This window comes from Leguminivora glycinivorella, chromosome 4, assembly GCF_023078275.1.
Source record: "Leguminivora glycinivorella isolate SPB_JAAS2020 chromosome 4, LegGlyc_1.1, whole genome shotgun sequence".
NCBI lineage: Eukaryota > Metazoa > Arthropoda > Insecta > Lepidoptera > Tortricidae > Leguminivora > Leguminivora glycinivorella.
The window spans coordinates 15,447,425-15,467,562 of NC_062974.1; the positions used below are offsets into that span (position 1 = coordinate 15,447,425).

The 20,138-nt window shown below is 35.4% G+C and overlaps 1 protein-coding gene across 2 annotated transcripts in view; it reads right to left on the minus strand.

Annotated features, from left to right (window-relative positions):
• Positions 1 to 4,878: 4,878 nt before the first annotated feature.
• Positions 4,879 to 20,138, minus strand: part of LOC125225079 (RING-box protein 2) — a 53,571-nt gene continuing 38,311 nt past the window's right edge. The window contains exon 2 of one of the 2 annotated variants that reach the window (XM_048128604.1): positions 4,879 to 5,240. In XM_048128604.1, the coding sequence (XP_047984561.1) occupies positions 5,059 to 5,240 (182 nt within the window). In that variant the 3' untranslated portion in view covers positions 4,879 to 5,058. Of the gene's footprint in view, positions 5,242 to 20,138 lie in introns of both variants that reach the window. The other variant, XM_048128605.1, reaches the window with a different exon arrangement.

Below are 20,138 nucleotides of genomic sequence, written 5' to 3' on the forward strand. Positions count from 1 at the left end.
ATTGTAGAGATAAGTGTCCACAAATTTGTAATGTTAAAGAGACATAAATAAAACGTAGTAGAGTAAATAATGTGTTTTTTTTTGTAACTCAAACAATATACTTGTAGATACAAGTGCGGAAAAGAGGAAAATCGATACGAGTAGCGATAAATTAATACACGAACGAAGGGAGTGTTTTAAATCGACACGAGTTGTGAATGTCCTTTTCGCACGTGTATCGTACGACGATTTTCAGTACCTAAATCTAAGCTAAGAGTTTCGACCAGACAAGAAATGAATCATTGCTCGCACTACTGCGTTAAAAAAAAGCAGCATCTGTACTAAAAAAAACTATCATTGCGCAACAGAAGAACCCAATACATAAAGAAAACTGCGTCACAAATACTAAGTAGTAACTACCAGCATTCATAAAAATATAATATACGACGATTTTCATTAATATTACTATCAACATTAATTTCAGCGATCTGAACTTCTGTGTCATTTCTGCCTAAAAATAATAAGGGTTAGAATAATACTAACTACGTTATGTATAGGAATTTACTCTAGTATGCACTTCACAAGACATCTATTAATATCACAGTAAATACTCTATTTCATTTGATACCTACTTTTATTGTGTAAAGCAACACTACACATCATTTTTATCAATAAGAATTAAAAATTATATATTTAATACATTAAGTAACTATAAAGTGCTTATCTATTTGTATTAACATTCTGTACTTTTCTTAACTTTCCCACATTTCTATAAAATGTCGAAGAGTGCTTAAATGGTCGTCGTTGCTTATTATTATTTAATGCGTTCATATTCAAATGATTCAAAGCAACCAGTCCACAACTTCACAAGACAGTTTGAGAAACCTTCGTATTTCAGATTGTCATTTGCGGTTACAGTGGTTTAGGAGTGGAGTGAATAAAGTGTCGTTAAAAATCGTTCTGACAGTGACATTGACAGCCACAGATTCGTACACTTTTGTTACCGTAACAAGTGCACACGCCGACTACATTTTGTTATCGTATCAATACGGTCGCATTGTTTGCACGACATTACCACGCGTTATGTCACATTTGACAGTTAGTTACTGATTTGAAGATTTTGCGACCGAAATGGTTGTATGACCTACTTTTGTTCAAATCCATGATGAATAATGCAACGAAATGGAGTGAATTATAATATGAGACACTGCATATAACATTTTTCTGATATTACTATACATATAAGCAGTATGAAAAAGCAAAACCATTACATGAGTGAGACCATTTTTTTCATCGCTAGCACAAATGCTTACTACTTACTGCACTAGGTACCTATCGAAAACAGTGAGGTGGAAACGACATACAAATATTTAAAAAAAAGATCCCGAAAAATTAAGAACCTCTTCTTTTTTTTGAAGTCGGTTGAAAATAAAGTTATACGGGTAAAGTATGAATGTAATAAATAGGTATACAGTGAGTTGCAAATTTGAGAAATTATGAATAAATTGATAAATTCGCCATGTACTTTTGCAGCTTATGTACCTACTGATATACATTATGTAATATTAGTAGGTACAATATGTAGCCAGCACTGTACCAAATGCGCCACTTTTGTCTCTGGTGCCTACGGCTCGTCTGCGGTGTCCTAGATCAACACTGGTACTCACTAGTAATCTTTACGATCATATTCAGCTGAAACTAATTAAGAGTTAACGGACTTTTGCTTTTGTTGTAGGCATCAATTTTTTTTTGAGCTACGGTCGGTGTCAGCATGATTGTTTTTTTAATCACGTATCACTACGCCCATCTTTTTGACACTTACGTATTTACCTACTTGTTGGCTAGTGACAAGCATGAGGCCATAAAAAATTTAGTCATGCTGACACCGGGCGTCTCAAAAAATTTTTTGTCAGATCAAGTCCAAAGATTTTGGTATGACAGCCTGCATATACTTATTTGACGAATAAAATAACCCTCGGATAGTCTTTGGTGTCAAAGGCCTTCCTTTATTAATTTCAAAAAATTGAGCAAATACATGTAAATGTACCATTTTTGTGTAACAGATGGCTGATCTGCCACGAGGAGGCAATCCCGCGACATGACCGTCCAAAACTAGTTTTTCGAGGTTGTCTGGATTTAGCCAGTCTGGCCGCAGAATGGAATTGAATGGATAGAATAGATACACGTGTCGAAAGCTTGTCTCTCTCGCTCGTAAGACGAACTAAGAAAACGGCTATAACCTTCGCACCTCCTTTTGTAAATGTAAGGAGAGCTAATCGGTATATAATGTCAGCATAAAAATAATTACCGCCTGGCCTGCTCCAGTTTCTTTTACGACTTTTGTCTCAAACATAGCCATGTATGTCGGGTGTTCAAGTTTCGTTGGACACTGGCTTAAATGTGCTCTTACATATGTATGTAGTTCGGTAAATTTGAGCAAATGTTCTGTTGTTCTGCGCTAATTGCCAACAATGTACGTAGGTACCTAGTCTAGCGTTAACATGCAAATCGTGTTCAGTTTCACTAGTCTAATAGGCAGGTTTTCGTTGTACGAATAGGTGTAGATCATTTATACAAAGATTAAAATAATGTTCTCATTAAGTATATTTTATGTATATTGTCAGCATAAAACATGGCATCTCCAAATTTGGGTAATAAGTAAATAGTGAAGTTATCGAGTATTTCAGCAACCCTCTTCTATTGTTTGTGTTGACTTACAATGTTAATTTTGATGATGAATCATATTCGATCATTAAGGATACCTATGGAACTTAATTACATAATGATCATTAGTGAAAACTGTCCGACTACCATTTAAAAATATTATCCAGATAATTTTGCATATTTGATCTCAATGAGAAATACATATATATTTCTTTGTTCTTCACACCTAACATAGGCACTATGTTCACGTTTCTATTTGAATTATATCACCATTTACACGGTATCTAGTCTCATCAATAGTTATAGTCGTGGTTGTAACACAGGTAATTAAACCAAATGAATGTAGCCTGCTGTCCTTCGTATTAACTGCGAAGTAACAACGAATTAATTACGTAACCAAATAAATAAATGATTTTTATCAAATATGCAATTAAATGTTGTCGTTCGATACGTAATAATAGGCTGTAAAGTAACGCGTTTTAGGCGGTGTAACTCGAGAGAGCTGTAAAGGTATTTCACACAAAATTGATATATTATAAATTTATTTAACTATTCATTTATTTAACGTGTGTTATTGTATCGCAAAAACATCCCTTTTTAAACCCAATGCACTGAAAAACCTACCATATTAAGGCCTGAAAAATATTCAGCATATATTTTTACTAGCTTTTGCCCGCGGCTTCGCTCGCGTTAGAAAGAAACAAATAGCCTATGTCGCTCTCCATCCCTTCAACTATCTCCACTTAAAAAATCACGTCACTTCATCGCTTCGTTTTGCCGTGAAAGACGGACAAACAAACAGACACACACACTTTCCCATTTATAATATTAGTATTGATTTCATCCTTTTTTTTAAATAAGTAATACTTACAATTTACATACTGGTTGAGGTGGTTATGTAACGGGGTAGGTCCGATCCGATCCACATATAATAAAAGCTAATTTTTGACGCAGGAACATTAAAGTTGGAATCAGGCGGATCAGGCCGGTGATGTTTCAACTAAAGTGCTAAAATTTTAAGAAAATATAGCCCCTCCTTACAGTATATATTGCCCCCACGATAATACAATGATTTAAAGTGGTGGTAATTGATTTGACATTATGGCTGTCGACAAAATCGATGAGTTACGACGCAATATTAGTAAAACATTAGAGCAAAGAATAACTGGAGTAGCCTTAGCCTATGTCGTACAAAAAAATCCGAACTTTGCGGGGAGGTGAAAAATTAACACATTTAAATAAAAATTCTTTCTGATTTTGGATCATTCGGCAGTTTGAATACTTGACAAAAAAACGAATAAAACGACATGATTCGACAACAGTGTCATCCTGTATAGTTTCAATAATTAAAACATTGTTGTTAGACTTAGTCTTTGGCAATTAAACATTTAATTGCAAGTAATGTTGCCTTCGGCACGGTGAATTTCCATGATACTTGGAAGGTTCTTTATTTATGACTTTAACTTAACCGTTTAACATTACTGATGAGTAAAGTCAAGAATTGCAGGCTATATTGAACACCAAACAGTCAAGGTTCTTGTGCATTTGTCGGGTTGATATAGGCAATATATGTACAAGTTTAAACGCGGAAATTATTGATTATCCTGTTTTCTTCCTCGTAATATTTTATTTGAAACCAAGGTCTGTGTTTTTTATTTACTATGTTTCTTTGACGAGGAAAAAAATACAAGTTGAACGACTGACCTAATGACACCCGTTTCCGAGGTTTAATAAAAGGTCACTCGGATCAGAGAAAAGATAATAAAGAATGACAATCCATATAAACGTAGTGTATATAAGTAGATGTACACTTGTACAGCGCTTTCATGTCCGCTTGACCGCTTTACTTTACTCCATCCTCCTATGAATTAGTGTCAGAAAGTGCTTCTAAAGCCTACATTCACATCACAACCATAAAAAAAATTGAATGTTGATTATCCGTCTTTATCTTTATCTGTCTCTGGATCCATGTTACGCGGAGACACCCGATCAAGTGACGAATAACGATGGGCGCTTTAAGGTCGGAGACGGACAAGAGTCGAGGACCCTTCATCGCTACGCGGCAAAAAACATAGTGTCTTTCCTTCTAAAACAATGATTCAAACAGTGCACTTGAATATCGACTTTTATAAATGATACAAAACAAATTAAAAAAAAATCTTTAAAGCGTTAGGTATTATTATTTTAAACGTCGTTAACGGAAGTTAGGAAAGCAATTGAATGATATCCTCTGTATTCATAACTTAACCAGTATTTTATTATATAAATACATATTTATGGTAATGGTTAAAGGTCGTTAAAGTCATATCAACAAAATATCGGTATTCCTTACGATTTTAATTTTACTTGACACCGTGCAAGCTCTGAGTTTGCGTTACGTGGACACCAGGAAGGCATCCAGAAATTCCAGAAGCTTCACTTGCCCATCCGCTGTATGGACCACTCCTGCTGGCACAGCGGGCAGCGGTTGTTCTGCTTCACCCACAGCGACATGCAGCAGAAGTGGAAGCTGTGATTGCACTCGCCCCAGACCACCACGCAGTCCTGCTTGCCGTATGAGTCCTTCTTGCTTTCGCCTTGGCAGCGTAGGCAGGCGTCTGAAAATAAGTTGATGTTATAAGTATGAAAATTAGCAGTGTTTTTGAAAAAACGTAGCGCTGTTTTGAAATAAAACACGGTTGCAAAAATATGAATAGTTTCTATCTTTAGTAACTTTAGCTCGTAAAAAATAGGTCTGTAGGTAGGTATCACCTAGTGATCACCTATAAAAACAGTTGTAATAGTATTAGAACGGACTAAAAAATCATGAACTTTATCTGAACTTGTAATTGATATGAATATGGTCTATGTCAAAAACGAGATTCTAGTTGATAAACTACATCGCAATCGGAACAATACTCCACGACCGGCACGACCTAACTTGGGTCACCAAGCACGCTGTTGATTCAGGTTTACAACACGACACATTGTATTTTTCATTAAAAAAAGCAATACAATTACAAAGTTGAACAAAAAAAAAACGCAGACATAATAACATGTTTATTTGCAGAACAGGCAGACAAAAAATGAAGAACAATACGTTTTGAACTACCTATTTTATTATTTACTATGAGTCAATTTCAAATCTAAGTGTGACTAAGTGTAAGTGTATTAACAGTTGTTAGTACATAACTCAAAAAAAGCCATCCATTTTTTTAATTAATTTATTCACTACGAGTATATTGTGCCTCCGATAAGATATAAAAATTACAGTGGATGAAATCTAAAATACATATATCTAGGAGTCATCCATCTCAAGCGTGACATCAGAGGGACACATAAAGGTGTCACTGGATCTGCATCAGTAGCTTCTTCATATAGAGGATAGCGGACATGTCATTTAATTATAATTCAATCTTATTATCATTGCATCCTGTGGCCTAATGAAAGGAAGCAGCATTCCAATCAAGCATGCAAACATGTGGCAAGAGACATCAAACAACATGGAGCCTGCCTGATTGAATTCCTCGAGCTTCCACATCCGCCTCGTTACGTGAAAATACACAATTATTCATGACACCTACATATAGAAACTGCCTCAAATACCTTAAATTGTTGGCTAGGCTAATAAATTTTTAGCAGTTGTGCAATCAAGAATATTTTAAACTTTTGAGAAGATGCTTTTTCCCCTACATTTCTAAAACTTTTTTTTGGCACGTGAGCAAATTACAGAAATCAGGGTCCGAATTTAGGAAGCACTACAAATACTACAATCCACACTAATATTATAAATGGGAAAGTGTGGGTGTCTGTTTGTTTGACCGTCTTTCACGGCTAAACGGAGCTACGAATTGACGTGATTTTTTAAGTGGAGATATTCGAAGGGATGGAGAGTGACATAGGCTACTTTTTGTCTCTTTCTAACGCGAGCGAAGCCGTGGGCAAACGCTAGTATGTAATACAATCTACGTTAGTACGTTCTCTTTATACCCTTATTAATAAATTCACGAATAAACTTGAAGAAATTTTGGAATGTAACAAAAACTTATTGATTAATAAATAGGAGACCACGTAATTTACGTAATATAAAAAAAAATACATTTTGCCTTCTACTGATACCTAATGTAGCTAAAAAAAGTTCGGAATCCACAGCGAATGACTTGAAACAATTATAATTGATACCCACATTTCTAACTGCCATGAGGGCATATTAAAATGAACAATGTTATCGTCAATGTTATTGCAATTAATTTGGAGGAAAAAATAATCAGGTAATTTTCAGTGTTTTATTTTGAATAAGTAGTCAGTTATAACACATCTTGCCACAATTTATATCATATATTTGTATAAATAAAGAACAATGTGTAGTACCTAAAGTACCTACAAGTAAATATGTAACAATTATAAATCATACACTTCTACTTTATTTTTTTCTTTTTTATTAATTATTTGCTTTCATAAATAATAATAGCACATATTTACAGTAACAAATGTTCATATAATTGTTTTAACTTTTTTCCAATGATAAAAAAACGAAATAGTATAATTGTTACTTATGTCAAGCAAGTTAAGCAGTCTAAGGCAACGCTACTCAATAGATATTGTATTTGTTGTTATTATTTCCAGTTTTTTGTCAAGTCTTTAATTTGCTGTGTATAAAAGCTTTTAAATGGGAGAGACAATAACAAATAACAACAAATCGTATAGTTATGTAAATAAACAAAAATAAAGTAGTCATTTCCTTGACGCTTTACGATAAATATTTTTTTCAACGTGTAATCATTTTGACTGAAGGTAAACAAGCACAGTCATGCTCATCACACAACAGTGTTATCGTCGTCAAGGTGCTAACTTTTAAAAAGGCGTCAAAATGCACCTTGTACGAATTTTAGTCATGAATCCAAACTTCAAAGGTTTATTTATTTAACTAAACCTACGGAATACAGGGCTATTCAAATAATAATATAATTATGTACATTATATCCGTGAAACGTTATTGTCATATTATCTATTATTCATTCATTTCAAGTGCTTACAGCGTAGGTAAGGAGGTAAGCGTTTATTTACACTTCGACTAAGGTCGAGGGCATATAACATGATAAATGGTATTTTCTGTAACATAAATTGCTCTTTAGAACTTTTTCGTCTATCCAAGTTGTCATATCAACATTAAGCGGTGAACAAACAGGAAGTTGACTTCCTTACTGAAAATACTGAACTAACGGTTTTCGTTTTAATTTAGTAAAGTATTGTAAAAAAACTCTTTTACTTAGCTTATAAAACAGTGTGTATTTATTATATTTCACTGTGGTACAATTTATATCCATTAGGTAATCTTTATAATTATTTTGAGTAGGTACTGCCTTATCTAGGCACTATTAACGTGACGCTTCAAAATTTCTGGCGGAAAATTATTCTATTACTCTCTGATTTTAGCACCAAATATCATCGCGTCACTGGTCACTATTACACAGTATTTTTTCAATCCGTCGCAATACTTATTTGCATGTAAGTAGGAAGGAATAAACCCAATGATTCATAATCCCAAAAAGAAATCTTGAATGAGAAACGAGTCATGCTACGTCGCAAGTTTTATGGTCTGCCAATAAACTTGTCATAAAATCCGTACGCAATGTAATGTGAATTCCGACGTTGAAATCAATTATTTATTGCTATATTTAAACGGAATGGAATCCACCATTACGGATAAGGTCGTCAAAATCGGGGACGATCGTAATACAACATTAATACAGCTTATTGTATTATGATACTATGGGTATGGGATGCATGGAAAACCACCATGACTGAGGATTGGCTTAGCAGGCAGAGTCACTACCCTCCAGATTAGACCGGTCGTCAACATTACATTGTAGTTAGTCACCGAAAAAATAAAGATCAATTAACTTTCGTCACTTTCTAAGATTGGGTCTAGTTTTGCGGAATGACTCTCACTTTTAAGTAATATGAATAACAAATAATAATGAATATTAATGTGGCTGTCTTCGGCTAAGTAAACTTACCTGCGTGTACACCAACGCCCAAGGCTATGGCTATTTTAATACATTCAATAGCCGCAAACGTACTGGCAGGTATATTTTTGCATAAATATATTTCCCATCTCTATGGAGACTAAAATTATTAGTCGTATTAGTCACTGAACATACAGCTACTTATGGACATTACGGTTGTTTTTTTTTGAGATAATGCGATCGGGATAGTTATAATCCGTGTATTACCTATTATTTAAACTACCAAGCATTGATCAATCCTATTATGTAAAGTGTGAAATTGATACGGATCCTATAACAGAAATACGGATAAAATTATGCGAGACACGTATTAAAAAAAACTGGATTAATTTAGAATATAATCTTCTAAATACCAAAAACCGAGTTTAATTTAATGAAACATTTTAAATTCAAAATTGACTTTTTAGTTTTAGTTTTCAAGCTACCCATAATAATAGTGTCATAAACGTACCTAGTGCTTATTCCGATCGCGAAGCGGACCTCAGGCTCTCACGAACCGTGTAAAAAAGCCAGGATAACGGAAGGAAGATGAGTGAGTATGGCGAGCTACCAGTAAGGGCCTATTCACACGCCGCGCAAACTCATATAAGTACCACAATTTATGTATTGTAATTGTAACTACGAGTTCTCGAACCAAATAGGTCCTAAGACTGGTACATAGGTTCTACTACAAAAAAATTATTACTCTTTGAGATTTATTATTCCAACTATCTATATTTTATAATACCATCGTGTAATGTACCTATATTTATACAGATGCTTCCTCGTAATTATCCATACTCCATACTAATATTATAAATGCGAAAGTAACTCTGTCTGTCTGTCTGTTACGCTTTCCCGCTTAAACCACGCAACCGATTTTGATGAAATTTGGAACAGACAATCTTTAGACCCTGAGACAGAACATAGGCTACTTTTTATTTCGAAAAAAAGGGATGAAGGGGTTGAAAAAGAGGTTGAAAGTTTGTATGGGATTTCTTAATTTTAAAAGATAAAACCATGAAACTTTATATTTTAGCACTTGATAAGAAATCATTGAACATCTTGATAACGGATAGGGATAGGGATTGGGATTGGGATAGGGATAGGGATAGCGATAGGGATAGCGATAGCGATACGGATACGGATAATATGGGTATCGTTAGAGGGATACGGATAATCGGTCGGCGGTCTCTTACAATCAATGTGCTCTAAGACGATCGTTGTTTGCTTGCTTGAAGATTACGTTTGCGATAAGTATAAGCAAAATGTAAAAATTTTAAGGGATAATAGAAAAAAATACTTTTTACCCACCGATCATAGTGTCGAAATACGGGCTATGTGGGATGTTTATAAAGGTTTCCCCAGCGTATATAGAATTACCTACGCTGTGGTCGATTTGTAATATTTCTACAATCATTGCAAGCAAAAGTATTATGTGCAATCGAAATAATCGCAGATAAATATACCTACAGAGAAACCTAAGGATCCAAATGAAAATCTTAATGAATACTTTTATTACGCGGGCGAAGCCGCGGGTAAAAGCTAGTACTTATTAATTATCTATCATTTCCTATTTATAACTTACAAACCTTAACATCCGCGTAACAAGAACTGCCGCTGCGGGCAAATATATTAATTTGACACACCTTATTTTACAGACAGAGAAACCATTAGAAGCTGACACCCGAAACAAAGGATAACAGGTTCTATAGCAACTAATTTAAGGCGTTGACATATGGCTTCCATTTGTAGGTGCTTCACTTATGTGCTAGCTGACATAAATTGCAATGTTTGTGGGCACAACCCGCCCCCAATCAAGATCAATCAAAGCATGGGCCGTGCCTACGCACGGGCGGCGTAATTTTACATCTTCAATTAGCTATATTGACCTCATTACGGCGTGCAGAAAAACATTTGTTTGCGATCCTAGACGACAAAGACAATGATCCTTTGTTTATGTTCAATGACGTACAAGTTACGTATATTATTAACGATCTGAAGCGAAGCAAAGATATTGCTTAAGACTAGTTAAGACTGAGGCATAACTATTTCGATCTAAGGGTGTTATAACTCCAATCGTTCGATTGGTGTAGTATGTTAGTAACACCCTACAGGCACTATACAGTCATTTTTTTTTTAAATACAGCTCAATTACAGAGAAGAAAAACAACAAGGGCGGCATTTTTTGTCAAACATAAATATCAAACTAACTTTTATTTAAAAAAGAAAATTTATTTCTTAAACACAATTTATATGTTTAACGTTAAACATAATGTATATGTTACGTTGCACTTTAATCTTGTATTAATGCCTAATTCATCTGAAGTGATAATATATATACTACTGACTTACAACAATGACGCCATTAAGGTGGTAGAACCAACAGTGTTAATTTAATTTATACCGTGTCCAGCCTATTTAGACAAACAAGGCTTGTATGGACATTGGCGTGCTGTAATGTTTGTATGAGATAATTCTACGAAAATATTTTTTTTTTAGTAAAGTTAAATTTTAGTGACATTTATGATTGAGTAAACTGAAGTAGGTTTAATTCGGCGTAATACCGGCGATAGCTAATCTTATGCTAATAATGGCATCATCACCGCAAACAATTAAAGCTGCGGTCAGTCTACAATCTAGATATATTTGCTTTATAGTGTCTATACTATAGTGCTTATTTGTGCTGGGCGTGGTAAGTAAGCATTAGAGGCATTAGTCTGAATTTGCTTCCAATTGTGTATGGAGAGCGATAATCAGTGTCCACAATTTACTTAGGTGCCATCTATATCCAACGTGGCCACTACCTATTATTATTCTGGATTCTTAAGTCTTGCAAGAAGTAGAAACAAGTACTTTCTTTAAAGAAAATAATAAGTGGGTCGTATTACCTCACTTCGACATTGATATTGTGTCTCCCGTTTATGCAGAACTGCCCCTCTAGCACAACTTGCCTTGTCGCGCGCAAGTTCATACTTGAAGTCGCGCTTGATGTATGGACTCGCGCGCGACAAGGCAAGTTGTGCTAAAGGGCCTGCTATTCTAAATTTAAATATTAAAGTTTTCTGGATTTTAGAAATAAATCTCATTAAAATTTCTCCAGTCTCGTTAAAAATAATTAGCAGCATCTTTTTGCTAAGCTTTTCGTCACTACTTTACTGTGACTTTAGTTTGATGGCCTATCACCCCTTTTAATTTTGGCCATAACTCGAACACTGGCGATCAAATATATGAAAGAGGCGCGTTCCTAGCTCACATTCTAAGGTCGCGTAGGTGAACGCGCACCACGCTTGTATGAGTGAGATATGACAGGTCGACTGTTCGTGTTTTTGACAGGCGGTAACTGTGAGGTAACCGAGAGCGGGTGGGCGGCACTTTCAGCGGGGAGCAAGAGTGGCCATACTGTACGAAAGTACTCTTTATTATAATGAGTTTTGGTGTTGGTTTTATGGACACCGCGCGGTTGTAGTGTTTCGTTACGTCAAGCTGCGAGAAGCTCAATGATGATTTCCTATATTTATTGCAATACATTACATGTAACCCTGAGTAATTGGCGATATGCACGAATAAATACGCATTTCGATGAGAACGTGAGATCACTTCCTATTTTTTTTCCTTCTTATCTTTTCATATATCAGGAAATGCAGAATAAAAAAAATGTTCGACATATGACTTGTGTTTTCCCGGTAAGTAGTAGTAGGTGTGAACATTACGACTTTCTATAAACATGGTACTGTTTTTAATTCCTTTACGTACAACGTATTAACATTACTTAATAAATAACTTCTTAAACGTTACATTCTTTTATAAACTACGAATAATTTTTTTGTGCCCTTTGACTGACGAAACGACATTGGTTTTCCAGATTATAGTTGATACTAATATCAAATTAATTATATATTATATATAGATAAAATTAGTAACGAATACTTAAAAAATAAACCTTTATATTCGTCACTGACACTTGTCACCTTTAGTATTAAATTCTGTCAAATAGTTTTATGTTAGAATTAGTGTGACGTAAATATCAAGGAAGTGTGAAACAGTTCGACAAAACATGAACTCATCCGATCTGGTTAAATATATGTAAGTGGCATACCATCAGCACGTGACTGACATAAGTGTGCTAAAATTCTATGCATTATGGATAACCTGACGCATACTAATTTTCTCATACCAGCTGGTAGATGCCGGGGTCTCGATACTTCAAAAAACGCAGAAAGTCATATTTTAGCCGTAAGAGTGGTTAGTATACGAGTATGTAAACTAGCTTTTGCCCGCGGCTGCGCTCGCGTTAGAAAGAGACAAAAAGTAGCCTTTGTCACTCGCCATCCCTTCAAGTATCTCCACTTAAAAAATCACGACAATTCGTCGCTCCGTATTGCCGTGAAAGACGGATAAACAAACAGACACAAACACTTTCCCTTAGTATTATGGATTACTAGCTTTTTCCCGCGGCTTCGCTCGCTTTGGAAATAAGACAAAATGTAGCCCATGTCACTCTTCATCCCTTCAACTATCTCCACTCAAAAAATCACGTCAATTCGTCGCTTCGTTTTGCCGTGAAAGACGGACAAACAAACAGACACATACTTTCCCATTTATAATATTAGTATGGACTGTGGTATGGATTTGTTGTTTTCTGTGCATTTACTAAGTGATGTGTAAGGTGTCCCCCAATATTTAAATTTATTTATATTCTACTTAATTTAGGATTTTGTAATATTTGTATATGATAAATACTCAATAGCGTTTATTTGATTTTTTTTGTAAAAGTAGATTATTTTCCTCATGACCGGGTGGTGATAAATTTTCTTATTCTGAGCCACAACTGATGATATCTTCGCAATGTTTGAATCTTTGGACTACTTCGCTTGCTACGTAATAGAAAGTCCAATACACACTTCTAGTCCAAATTGTATAATGACTTTATAATATAAAATGGTTTGTTTCCAAAAGAAAACTAACCAAGTTTACCGTTTCACGCAGGAGTTGACGTCAGTACCAGTGGGGTTGATTGATCCGGCAGACGTCAGTAGAATATGAGGCGACAATTATAAATACTATAAATGAAGACGCACATGTTACTCACGAAAACGCGCGTCTTGGCTCGTAACGTTTTGTTAATAAAAGGTAGATTTGACAAAACTGCGCGTCACCGTGGATCGCACGAACATACGTGGACGGCGTCGCGAGTGCATCAGATGACAGGCTACGTGATAGGCCCTGCGTGTTTTCGGCAATGAACTGATAGGAGTCAAGATCTCATGTTGGACTAATTTGTTACACGCACTGTTTAAATTGGGCGCTATAGTCATAATCAGACGTGCCTGGGCCTACGTATGCTTAAACTGAACAATTCTAAAAACCCCAAACACAACTGGTTTGTGTTCTTTTATCACAGCGAACCAAGTTCCAATGGCAACTTCTTGTCTCCCTTAACATGTCAGCTCCATGTCATCATAATTATCATAAAATTGAATTGTCATCCGTTTTATATACCTACAATAAGCTTGCAAATTTGAGAAGTCGGTCAAATTGACTTACGACCGACTGGCGACTATTAAATCAAAGCTTGTAAATGTGTAGGTGAATACTACTACTAAGGTAAAGCGGGGCAATTAAATATTGACTGGGGGGCAAATGTAACTGGCCATTTTTCCATGTTTTACAATGTTTGCATTGTTAAATAGAGTGTCCACCGGTTATATATGGCAGGCGTGTTCAGTGGATACATGTAGAACTCAACATCATAGTGTAATAATGGAAAAAATGGATTAGTTACAATTGCCCCCAGTCGAAATTTGCTAGGCCCTCAAATCTATAAGTAATAAACATTGATAACCGCGAGCCAAACCAAAGAAATGAAAGAATACGTCGTTCAATTTTTATATGAATAGGGTTTGCGTGTGGTTGCATCGTTTCCATTTGCTGTTTAAGAAAATAGATACACATTGTAATGCAAATTGACGGTACCAGTAGGTTGGAATATTGATTAGACTGTATTTAATTTTAGATACCTACCTAACCTAAATTCTAAGCAATGTTAGTCAAATTACTTTGCAATTGCGTGTCATCGTTAGCCGTTTGCTGCATCAATGAGAACAAAAGCTTAATTAGGACAACGTGTGCGATCTAACCGTTGCTATCAATTAATTTTAATTATAAAAATTAAATAGTTTTCATGAAATTTGACGTCAGTTTAAACAGATGTTTGTCCTATTTTTAAGACAAGCGTAACATATCACGTATAAGTCACGTGATGTTAATATGATTATGATTTTTCAGTACAGATGGAGTTTTTCAGTACAGAAGTGGTTCATTATATGCCAGGTCGAAACTTCGGAGGGCCATATGTACTGAAAAACGTCGTACGATACACGTGCGAAAAGGAAATTCGTAACGCGTGTCGATTTAAAACACTCGCTTCGGTCGTGTTTTAATTTATCGCATCTCGTTTCGAACTTCCTTTTTTACGCACTTATATCGTAATGTACTATTACCACCCTTAAACCACCCTCAAACATTTCCGAACAAAACATTCGAACGTCGTCAGTCGCGGACCCGCGTCGGTCGCCGGCCGCCGGCGGCGGGTGGTCAGAGAAACCAGGGCCTTAAAGGAAATATCGACGACGTTTTAATTTTTTTAATTTTGGGACCATAATTTAACATACCCAGTGTACGATTTAACTCTTAAACAAACATAAAATATACCGAATATATATGTATTTCAGTTTTCAGTAGAAACAGTTTTAATTAACTAAAGGAACAGCATGCATTTAGGTACGGAACAGTGACATTTGGTGCAGTGGAACTGTTGATGATGGCCAGAACGGAACTCTTCAAATCTGAACGGCACGCTTATAGTGACTTTGGTATTTTTATACGAACAGCATGCACTTTCGTCCAGAACACTGACATTTGGTGCAGTGGAATTTCTGATGATGGTCAGAACCGAACTCCTCAAATCTGAACGGCACGCTTATAGTGACTTTGGTATTTTTATAAGAACAGCATGCACTTTCGTCCAGAACAGTGACATTTGGTGCAGTGGAACTGCTGATGATGGCCAGAACCAAACTCCTCAAATCTGAACGGCACGCTTATAGTGACTTTGCCATTTTTATAAGAACAGCATGCACTTACGTCTAGAACAGTGACATTTGGTACAGTGGAACTGCTGATGATAGTCAGAACCAAACTCCTCAAACCTGAACGGCACACTCATAGTGACTTTGGTATTTTTGTAAGAAAAGCATGCATTTAAGTTCAGAACAGTGACATTTATTTAGTTATGTTTGTTAAGCATATTGAGTTTTGAAGTCAAAGTTTGTCAAGCTTCGATTTCTTATATTAATATAATCGGATTCATGAGGAATTAAGGAAACTCTTCAAACCTTAACGTTATACGTATATTCATTTGTGTTGCCATCTAATAATTAAAGCATTAAAAGCAGTTTTAAAAAATACTTACACATTTCTACATAATCCAACATTCGCAAGTAGCTTTCACCAGAACCCGAAAGGCGACGGTTTTTTTTTTCTTAAAAATTATTTTTCTTACATGTCGAACCTGTGATTTTTTTGTACAATTGGCAAATATTCACATCTAAGCATTAGCACACCTCGGACACTGGCGATCAAATATATGAAAGAGGCGCGTTCCTATAGCACACAGTCTAAGCTCGTGTAGGTGAACGCGTACTATGCTTGTATGAGTGACATATGACAGGTCGACTGTTCGCGTTTTTGACAGGCGGTAACTGTGAGGTAACCGAGAGGGGGTGGGCGGCACTTTCAGAGGGCAGCGGGAGTGGCCATACTGTACGAATAGTACTCTTTATTATACTGTGGCATTAGTCTCTACATCTTTTGTAGTAAGTAAATTAATTATGTAATTGATATGGTTAAGCATTTCAAAAATCAATAAAACATAAATCATACTTTTATATGTTTCACTGCTTACTTCACTCTCTCGATAACACGCTCAGTGTAGGTGTACAACATCCTGCTCGCTTACTTTCAATCCAATGAGAAAGGATATATCAAGCGAGATGCAGTAAGACAAGATTGTTTCTTGGGATTACGGTTAAAAATACAATTTTAACGGTAAGCGCGCGAGATCGCCATGTGTTGCTATATGTATTCTCACTGTCTACGCGAGTCAAGTTACTAAGGTCCAGTGTATCGTGAACTCAAGGACAAATACAATTATTCGTAATCAGAGTGCATTTTTACAGTGGTTCGACTGAACAGTCTCTACTAGCACTCAGTAAACGATCGGAAGAACACCTTTTGGGTGCAATTTTAATCGCTTACCGAACTCTTGTTTCATGTAATACAGTGTAGTCGTCGATTCACAACAACTACGTTTAATCGAGGATCAAGCTTACACTGATTCTTTTAGGGCGAATGCAACATTGGTTAGTGAGCGACGCAACAAACATTGCTGCGCCAAGGCGTCGCCAGGTACACGCATACACTTTAATATTAAGGATCTCATTAAAATGAAACGCTATTTTTTGCATTTTGTGGGTCAGTGCTAAAGGTATCATATTTTAGTCATGAGCTTTAAATTTTATACAGCAAGCAGAAAAAAAAATTCTCGTCAAAAGATGACATAAGAAATTTCTCTTAAGAAAAACGTTTAATTGTTTAATTACTTATGAAACTTGCACTGTTATTTAATTGAGGTTTGTAATGCTTACGAGTGTGGGGCCTGCACACATGCGTGCTTTTAAGTTAGTGAGTGTAAAATAAGTTTTGTGGCTGCCTCAGTTTACATTTTAACACATACGTACTTTACAGTACGTACACTTTGATTATGTGTGAGTGTCGTGTCAATATTATGAAAGCTGGGAATGTGTTAACCGCCTTTGCGTCAGTGTTCGCCTGCTAATTCAGATTCGTCAGAGGTAAAAAACCTGTCTGTAATTATTTCAAGTGAAGTTTGTGACTTTAAATCAGCACACAAAACTGTGTCTATTTTTTAGAAGTATAAAATTGATAGAATGTCCCTTTATTAACAGTTTTTGGAATAATGATACAATGTAAAATTTAAAAAAAAAGTATTTTTTAAACAATAACATAAGCCGCACCGTAGTGGTTAATTCTTTTTTTTTTAATAAAAATGTTTTCGACTCCTGCCATGCGGGTGGACCGTTTGGTTTGCGCACTTTTCTTCCAGTATTTTTCCATCAAAACCTTGAGTGCTTATTTACGATTCGAAGGCGTTAAACAGATATGTGTCTCTTTCGCACGCACGGAAAAGCCTAGTGCATTAAGTCGCGCAAGTGAAATGTATATATAAGTTAGGAGAAAAATAGTAATGTGCATGCGCTATATGTTAGATTAGAAAATATTATAGTGTCCACCAGTAAAGGTAGGATTGCCAGATCGAATTACCATAATATCGGGACAAAAGGTAAATTTTCCGAGATTTCTGGGCTTATCTCGGAAAATGTAAAATAAAACAAATTAAAGGTTTTTCAATCCGATACCTTGTGTTTCGGAGATTAATAATTCTTTCGGTTACTTATATTATTTTGCTTTTCATTTGTATTTTACATTTTTTGGTCTCCGAGCGTCGAATCAGCAACGTTTCGCTTGTTATTTTCCGGGAAGTTTTCATTTTGTTGGGAGTCGGGAGGACATCGAGAATCTCGTTAAATTCCGACCATCTGGCAACCCTACCCAAGTAACATTTTAGTGCTATAATTTTGGTTTTCGACGCCAAAAGCTACTATAGATGTCGTATAAAGGTTTTCGGCGTAACCGCCTGTCGTATAAAAGCCTCCAGTAACACCTTTTAGCTCTATAAGCTTATACCGCTAAAAGGTGTTATTAGGAAGTGATGTAAACGTTTATATCACCATTTTATAGAGCCGCTATAGGCCTGGTCTATAATAGGGTCAAATATGACTACTATAGATCTATATTATTGTATAATAGTGTTAGGAATCACTGCTATGCAATCAATTTGCGCTATTAAGGTTCCCGACAAGCCGCTATAGTTGTTGCGTTATACAGCTAAAAGGTGTTATTAGGAAGTGATATAAACGTTTATATCACCATTTTATAGAGCCGCTATAGGCCTGGTCTATAACAGGATCAAATATGACTACTATAGAACAATATTATTATATAATGGTGTTAGAAATCACTGTTATGCAATCAATTTGCGCTATTAAGGTTCCCGACAAGCCGCTATAGTTGTTGCGTTATACAGCTAAAAGGTGTTATTAGGAAGTGATGTAAACGTTTATATCACCATTTTATAGAGCCGCTATAGGCCTGGTGTATAACAGGATCAAATATGACTACTATAGAACAATATTATTATATAATGGTGTTAGAAATCACTGTTATGCAATCAATTTGCGCTATTAAGGTTCCCGACAAGCCGCTATAGTTGTTGTGTTATACAGCTAAAAGGTGTTATTAGGAAGTGATGTAAACGTTTATATCACCATTTTATAGAGCCGCTATAGGCCTGGTCTATAACAGGATCAAATAACCTACTAAAGAACAATATTATTGTATAATAGTGTTAGGAATCACTGTTATGCTATCAATTTGCGCTATTAAGGTTCCCAACAAGCCGCTTATAGTATTTTTAGTAGTCGTATTTTAACAGAAATTAAAACCTAACTATACCACTATTTTGGGATATAGTGGCTTTGGAAAACACTGCTACAGTATTTAACACTGTAGTAGTGATATGAATACCATTATAGAGCTATTTTGCTGTATAATGAAGTTTTCAGGATACGTTTATATAGCTTTGAAAAGCGTTAATAGTCGTTTTCTAATGCCTTTTATATCTCATCGCCGTATACGTCACAATGACTCTTTTATATCACAGAACTGTGGAATAATGGTTTCGGTATCTCTTTTAAAACACAATAGCGTTATAGCTGAGTTTACTATATGTTTTATAAAAAAAAACTGTTTAGAAGATCTTTCTATAGTAAAACATTGAAAACAAGTATTGTTTTCTATATAAAGAACTTATAAGTTAAACTGGATCATAGTTGAAGTCTCATGCAACCCTAATGGAATCCACAATGGCGGGCTTATGGCAGTGAATGCGTATGATAAGTGACATAGTCGAACTATAAAAGCGTATGTTTTACTTCTTGGATCCATAGTAGAAAATATGGTGCCAATAATTTTATTGTATTAAATTATATTTATTTATTTTATTCAAAACAGGTATAAATCGAGGGCGCACTTAAAATACTCCATTAAACTAATATTCTTTTAACGGTAAAATTTCCATCGCATACCTTTTTGCAGTAATGATGGAATTATACGAAATCCAAATTATTTTGATTGACACTAAACTTCACAAGTTCACACGCCACTTTTCATAAAGTTCCTCGTTTAGAACAGTTTTTGTTAAATATTACACACATTAAATTATTTTAGAAATTTCATTCATTCGCATTAAAAGGGACGGCAACTGCTATTACAGAACAAAAAACCTGTATAACGGAATCTCAGATG